Here is a 7,755-nt window from a genome sequence, read left to right on the forward strand (position 1 = left end):
GAGCAGAGCGGTGTCCCGTGAGAAGCAGGACCTCATGGCACCGTGTGAGGGGTCGGGGCTTGGGGTGGGAAATTCCAGTGCCTCACAGCTCCCCACTGTGGGTCCTGTCCCACAGCCAGGCTGGCAGAGTTGGGTTCTATCCCCACGCCCAAGGTCATTGTCCTTCCTGGCTGCCAGCCTCTCCGTGTCTCCCCCATGGGTGATTTCTCCCCCAGGAAGGCTGACGGATCCTCCCCATGCTCCTGCGCAGCCCCTGCTGTCAGTGCAGTGCTGCAGTGCAGGGTTGTACCACAGCTCTCAGGTTAAACCAGGAGGCCGTACCAGCCCCCTGGGAGCCCTGCTTTAAAAAGAAAAGAAAAAAACCCTCAAACAAATCAACCCCACTACAATCCTTTGCAGAGCCTGGAGGGGGGGGTGGGGTGGTGCTGCTGGCCCCGTTTCCAGCCCCTGTGCAGGCAGGGATCACACAGGCAGCCCACCAGGACAGGGGATCCTTTGTGCCTGCTGTGGGGTGTGCTCTCTCCAGGCAAGGACTGAGCTTTCCTCCCTGGAATGCAGCTAGGGTGCTGGGAAGCCCTGTGTCACCCCCCAGCCCTGGGTGACAGATCCTAGCCCCCCTGGGCCAGGCTTTCCTGCCTTCCTTCATCATTTCTTCCTTTCCCACCCCCTGCCACCCCAGAGAGGAGGCCAGCAAGAGCCAGAGTGTCTCTGTAAGCACTTTATTTGGTTATTGCACAGAAAGCAAATAACAGTGGGTTGAGGATCCTAGTGCACCGTGTGTCTGTGAGCATCCCTGCAGTGCCCAGCCTCTCCCACCAAAGCCAGCTGCAGCCTGGGTCACCGCTCGGAGGGCCAGTCATCACCCCCAGGCCAGGGAAGGACCCTGAGGACCCTGCCAACCCCCCCTCCCAAGCAGCTAGAGCTCTGCATTGCACTCATCCATCAATTGCACATACATTAAATAAATGCACTTATTGGAGAAGGGCAGTCGGTTCCCCTGGGGTCTCTTCTCCTCGGTTATAATTCAAGTGTTTAAATGTGGTGCTCGGCGTATATCACATTCTGCTAGGGAAGCTATCGGCCAAACCGCCGGGGCAGGGCAGCAAGGGGCTGCATCTCTCACACAGACATATTGCTAAGGTAAAGACCGGCCTGGAGAGGGGTCCCCACACCAGGTCCAGCTGTGGAAGGGGACCAGAGCAGCTTCCGCACCCAGAAGTGCTCTTCGGCACCCAGGGCTCTGCTCACTTCTTCCCCGCGGTGGGTGCCGGCTCTGGGGCTTTGGCCTCCTTGCTGGAGGGGGCCTCAGCCTTGGGGGACTCTTTACTGGCTTTGGGCTCATCTTTGGGTTTTGCTTTAGCTTTGGGCTCCTCTGCCTTCTCCTTCTTGGGCTCCTCTGCCTTCTTCTTGGGCTCCTCCGCCTTCTCCTCAGCCTTTGGCTTCTCAGCCTCCTTCGCAGCCGCTTTGCTGACCTCCTGCTGAGGTTTTGGCAGAGCCTCCTTCTCAGCCTTTCCTTCTTCTGCAGGTTTGGGGCCTGGCTTGGTGGTCTCCTTCACTTGTGGGGCCGGAGGCTCTGGCACAGCAGCCGCCTTCTCTTTGGGCTTCTCCTCCACCTTGGCTGGGACATCTTTCTTGGGAGCTTCCTCTTTCTTGCCCTCCTCAGCTGCAGGCTTGGAAGGAGCCTTCACTTCCTTGGGCTGCTCTTCCTTTGCAGGGGCTTTTGGCTCCTTTGGGGGCGAGGGGGTGGGCTCCTTGGCCGGGGCCACTTCCTTCTGCGGAGACTTGGCCTCCTCCTTCACAGGAGATTTGACTTTCTCGGGCGACTTGACAGCTGGGGTCTTGGTCTCCTCCTTCACAGGAGATTTGACTTTCTCGGGCGACTTGACAGCTGGGGTCTTGGCCTCCTCCTTCACAGGAGATTTGACTTTCTCAGGCGACTTCACAGCTGGGGTCTTGGCCTCCTCCTTCACAGGAGATTTGACTTTCTCAGGCGACTTCACAGCTGGGGTCTTGGCCTCCTCCTTCACAGGAGATTTGACTTTCTCGGGCGACTTGACAGCTGGGGTCTTGGCCTCCTCCTTTGAGGGGGGTATAGGTTTCTCTGGGGATTTGACAGCTGGGGTCTTGGCCTCCTCTTTCGAGGGGGGTGCAGGTTTCTCTGGGGACCTCACCGCCGGGCTCTTGGCCTCTTCCTTTGAGGGAGTTGCAGGCTTTTCTGGTGATTTGACAGCTGGGCTCTTGGCCTCCTCTTTTGAGGGGGTTGCAGGTTTTTCTGGGGATTTGACAGCTGGGCTCTTGGCCTCCTCTTTTGAGGGGGTTGCAGGTTTTCTGGGGATTTGACGGCTGGGCTCTTGGCCTCCTCTTTTGAGGGGGTTGCAGGCTTTTCTGGGGATTTGACGGCTGGGCTCTTGGCTTCCTCTTTTGATGGAGTTGCAGGTTTTTCTGGGGATTTGACAGCTGGGCTCTTGGCCTCCTCTTTTGAGGGGGTTGCAGGCTTTTCTGGGGATTTGACAGCTGGGCTCTTGGCCTCCTCTTTTGAGGGGGTTGCAGGCTTTTCTGGGGATTTGATGGCTAGGCTCTTGGCCTCCTCTTTTGAGGGGGTTGCAGGCTTTTCTGGGGACTTGACAGCCGGGCTCTTGGCCTCCTCCTTTGAGGGAGACTCAGGTTTCTCTGGGGACTTGGCCTCCTCTTTTGCAGGAGACTTGGCCTCCTCTTCACCCTCTGCTTCAGGTTTCTCCTCCTCTTCTTCCTCTTTCTCTTCAGCTTTCTCCTCTTCAACCTCTTTCTCAGCCGCCTCCTCCTCCTCTGTGACCTCCTCAGTCACCTGGATTTCCTCTGTCTGCTCCTCCACAATCACTGTCTCCTTCTCAGATTTTTCTACCACCTTGATCTTCTCCTCACTCTTCACCTTGATGTTGGCAGTGATGCTGGGAGCCTTGGGAACCACCTCAGGGAAGGAGAGCATCCCAAAGCCAGACTCGATCCGATATTCCTCCCCTTCCAAGAGCTTTCTGCCAGGAAAATACCAGAGCAGGGCAGTCAGTGATGGCTTCTCACCCAGCTCTCACCTCCTCTCGTGACCAGGAGCTGCCAGCCATACCCTGCAGCTCCATCTCCCTCCTTGCCCAGATAGATGCAGGCTGACCCTCCCACTCCTATGCCCTGGGCTGTGCAGGTTTCCTTACCCTTTCCTCTGCAAGCCCTGTGCAGGGCTGGGTCACCCAGTTGGACGTTGCCCACCATGGTTTTGGAGCATGAATCATCTCTTTCTCACCAAGAAGGGCTCAGATGTTAGTGAGGGCCCTTGAGGAGTGTCCTCAGACATACCAGCACTAGGGACTGATTGAGACCCTCCCACCTTCCCCTTGCCCACCCCATACCTATAGGCAGCAATTTCGATGTCCAGAGCCATTTTGACATTGAGCAGATCCTGGTACTCCCGGAGCTGAGCTGCCATCTCCCACTTGGTGTTCCTCAGCTCGCTGTCAAGCTGCTGGATGGTTTCCTGTGGGCAGACAGAGCAACTGGTGACACTGGGGGAGGGCAGTCCCCAGGAGCAGGGGGATGCAGAGCAAACCCTAAATAGTCCCCTGGTTTCCAGAGGAGGGACTGTTCCCCCAGCACCAGAGTGCCCTCACAGAGGGGTCCGCAGCCACTTCCCCCTGCAGACACAGAGGGAAGGGGACACGTCCAGGGGCTGTTTCAGTTCCCTTGGGGCAAAGGCAGGAGCCCTGCACCACCTCAGAGGAGAGCTGCACCGTGGCCAGCTGAGCCCTCAGCCCCCTCCCAGAGCTCACTCCAGCAGCGACAAGCTGTGGGAATGTCTCTAGGACTTGGGTGCGCCTGGTGGCCACCAAAGCCCAGCCTGAGGCTGATGGGGATGGGGCATCACTGAGGACAGTGTTTCAGTCCATGGCTACCACCTGGTGTAGCACTACATGCTGCAATTCCCAGCTCTGGGACACAAGATGGGGCCTGAACCCTGGGCACGGTTCAGTGGTGTTTGTGACCAACATCATGGGCAGCTCAAAGCCAGGCAGAGACATGGGACAGCTCCGGCCTGGGTGAGGGACACAACAGTCCGGATGCAACCTCAGGCTCTGGGTACCTGGTCACCAGGAGCTGGGGATGGCCGGCCCTACACACAACCCTGAGTATTTGCCGTAGGTCACCACCATCTCTGAAGCCAAAGCACCAGCGCTGCTCCTCCACAGCAGCTGTCTGGTCCCTCCCCACCACACGATGTCTGGGATGCTGCCCACTGCACCACATTACCTGGTAGGACAGGACATCTGCATGATGGCGCTCCTCCGAGTCCTGTCTCTGCCTCTCCAGTGACTCCTGGGTCCCTTTGAGGGCTTCGAGCTCGGTGGTCTTGGACTGGAGCTGGCGGCGGTACTCGCAGATCTCCTCCTGAGCCAAGCGGATGGCATCCGTGTTCACCTTGGCAACCTCCGAGAGCTTGTCCAGCCTCACTGCAACAGAGGAAAGGAGAAGCTGCAGGGAGGGAGGCTGCAGTCTCCCCTTCTTGAGGAACTTAAAATCCTTTAATAGTGCACCCTCCTGTGCGTGTGTCCTCAACAGAGCCAGCCCCGGCGGGGGCTCCCTGGGTGCGCTGCCTTCACCAGCCCTCGCTCCGCCTGTGCCTGCACTGTGCCAGGGAAGTGAAGGTCCCCGGGCTGGGTGGTTGTTTCCACCATCCTGGACTTTATCCAGTGCAGACTCACGCTGCAAACCTCCCTCTCCCCTTCAGCTCCTGCCACAACCCCTATCACCTAAAGAGCTGCCTGACACACCACCTTGCCACGCCTGGCTCCGTCCTGGGGCAAAGCTGGAGGGGGGGATGCCGCAGCGCCCCGCACCCACCCAGGGGGGGACAGGGACACGGGGGACGGGATTTGGGGGGGGGGGGGGGGAACGACACAGAACCCGCTGCTCCGGGGGGCAGCCCCCACCCCGCGGGACAGCGCTCCCAGGGGTGCCGCACCCGCCGCTCTCCAGGGTGCTGAACTGCCGCTCTCCGTGGTGCTGAAGCCGCGCTCTCCAGGGTGCTGAACCGCCGCCCACCCATGGGTGCTGAAACTCGGGGTGTGGATTCCCCCCCCCCCCAACCCCCCCCGGTACCGTAGTGCCCCACCCAACAGCGCAGCAGGGACACACCCTGCTCCCCCCCCCCTCCCCCGCGTCAGGGATGCGGCAACCCCCCCTCCGCTGTAATCCCCTCCCTGCAGCGCACCGCAAACAGCGGGGGGGGGGAATGTGGGAGGGGACCAGTAGGACACCCTGCAGCATTAGGTTGGGGGGGGTCCGGCACCCCGAAAACTTGCGGGGTTCCGGGTCAGTGACCGTCCCACCCTCCCCGAGACGCAGTGCGGGGCGGGGGAAAGCAGCACACCCGCAGACACTGGGGTTACCCCAACGCCCTCCCGAAACACAGGATATATATGGGGGGGGGGGGGGGTCCCTACACCCCCTGGGCCGGGGTACCCCAACGCCCTGCCGGAGCACAGGATATATGGGGGAAGTCCCTTCTCCCCCCCGGGGCGCTGCAGCCCCGGGGAATGAGGGGGGGCACTGCCAGCCGGCGGGGTCCGGGGATCGGGGCGGGGGACGGGAAACACGGGGAGGGACGCACTGACTCACCGCGGAACCACTCCTCGGCCTGCAGGGTGCTGCGGGCCGCCGTCCCCTCCAGCTGGGCGCGCAGATCGCGGAGGGCGGCGGTGACCCCGGGCCGCAGGGCGGCGGGGGGCTCGGCGGGGGGCTCGGGGCGGGCCCCGCGCAGCAACGCTCCCACCTCGGCCCGGTGCTGCCTCCGCAGCAGCTCGGCCTCCTCCCGCAGGGCTCGGGCTCGCTCTTCTAAGGGGCCCCGAGCCCGTTCCTCCTGCGCGGAGCGTTGGGCCAGCCCGCGGGCGGCCGCCTCCAGCTCGGTTCGCTGCCGGGCCTCTTCCTCCAGCCGTCCCCGCAAGGCGGCCACGTCCTCGGCCAGGCGCGACCGCTCCAGCCGCAGTTGCCCCTTCTCGGCCCCCAGGCGCAGGAGGGTTCCCCGCATGTCGCGCAGCTCCCGCGCGTACAGCTCGCCCATGGCCGAGCGTCCCGCCTGCTGCTGCCGCAGAGCCGCCGCCTCCGCCGCCAGCGCCCGGTTCTGCTGCTCCAGCGCCCGCACCCGCTCGATGTAACCGGCGAAGCGATCGTTCAGCACCTGCAGCAGCTCCTTCTCGTTCCTCGCCCGCGGTTCGCCGTTCAGCGAGTCCAGGCTCTCGGTGGAGGAAGCGGCCGCGCTGCCGCCGCCGCCGCCCCCGGCCCGAGCCCGCCCCACCACCGGTCCCGGCCACGAGTGGAAGCCGCTGGAGGCGGCGGAGCGCGGGGGAACGCGGCCCGGCTCCTTGCGGAGCCCCCCCGGGGGGCCCAGCAGCGTCTCCAGCATCAGACTCATGGCGACCCCGGCCCTCGCTGCGGCACCGGCGCCGCCGCCGCCCGTTTTATAGGGCTCGGGGCGGCCGCTCCGCCCCGACACCGGCAACGGGGATGGGCGCCGGCACCGGCACCGCCCCGCGCCGCAGACCCGCGGGGGGGGGGAAAGGGGCGACCCCACGGCCACGCCCCGGGTGGGGAGCGGCGCCCCGTGATGGGGAACGGGGGGCCATCCGAGAAGGGAGAGGGGAGCCCCCAGGAATGGAGAGTGGGAGCCCCGGGAAGGGAGAGAGGGAGCCCTAGGAATAAAGAGTGGGAGCCCCAGGAAGAGAGACTAGGACCCCCGGGAAGGGAGAGCGGGACCCCTGGGAACAGAGAGCAGGAGCCCTGGGAATGGAGAATGGGACCCCCGGGAAGGGAGGAGAGTGGGACCCCCAGGAATAAAGAGTGGGACCCCGGGAATAAAGAGTGGGACCCCGGGAATAAAGAGTGGGAGCCCCAGGAAGAGAGAGTAGGACCCCCGGGAAGGGAGAGCGGGACCCCTGGGAATAGAGAGCAGGAGCCTTGGAAATGGAGAGCGGGACCCCCGGGAAGGGAGAGCAGGAGCCCCGGGAATAAAGAGTCAGACCCCTGGGAATAAAGAGTGGGAGCCCCAGGAAGAGAGAGTAGGACCCCCGGGAAGGGAGAGCGGGACCCCTGGGAATAGAGAGCAGGAGCCCTGGGAATGGAGAGCAGGACCCCCAGGAAGGGAGAGTGGGACCCCCAGGAAGGGAGAGCGGGACCCCGGGAAGAGAGAGCGGGACCCCTGGGAATGGAGAGCGGGACCCCTGGAAGAGAGAGTGGGAGCCACAGGAAGGGAGCAGGACCCCTGGGAATATCGAGTGGGAGCCCCAGGAATAAAGAGTGGGACCCCCGGGAACAGAGAGCAGAAACCCTGGGCAGGGAGCCAGGACCACCCAGGGCAGAGCAAGGCCCCACAGCAGGGGGGGCAGGAGAGTGGGGGGACCCCCCGGGGTGACACAGCACCCCTCTCCCACGGGTGGGATGCCAGGGCAGGGACCCTGGGGGGGCTCAGCGTCCAGCCCCCCGCCCCCAACTTCACAGCCCCCCCGGGGGCTGGGCACTTTCCCTGGCTGGAGGGGGGGCCGGGGCTGCCAGGAGGGTCCCCCGGGACCCCCCGAGCGGGCAGGGGACGCCCCTGCAGGGTGCTGGGGGGGTCCAGGCAGGGAGGGGCCGGCGAGCCGGGCCGGCCATGACAGGGGGGGGTGGGGGGGGGCCACGGGACAGGGGGTCCCTGGGGGGCGGAGCCCAGGCCACCTGCCTGCGCGACCGGCCCGGCCA

The 7,755-nt window shown here is 63.9% G+C and overlaps 1 protein-coding gene across 1 annotated transcript; it reads right to left on the reverse strand.

The window, feature by feature from the left end:
- Positions 1-445: 445 nt before the first annotated feature.
- NEFH (neurofilament heavy chain) lies at positions 446-6,448 on the reverse strand. Its single transcript, XM_049805223.1, is given in 5 exon segments — positions 446-2,327; positions 2,330-3,011; positions 3,381-3,505; positions 4,276-4,475; positions 5,644-6,448. Coding segments are annotated over 5 exon segments (2,883 nt in total). The 5' UTR covers positions 6,437-6,448; the 3' UTR covers positions 446-1,244.
- Positions 6,449-7,755: the final 1,307 nt, after the last annotated feature.

The sequence above is a fragment of the Accipiter gentilis genome, chromosome 7, assembly GCF_929443795.1.
Source record: "Accipiter gentilis chromosome 7, bAccGen1.1, whole genome shotgun sequence".
In the NCBI taxonomy this organism is placed as follows: Eukaryota; Metazoa; Chordata; class Aves; order Accipitriformes; family Accipitridae; genus Astur; species Astur gentilis.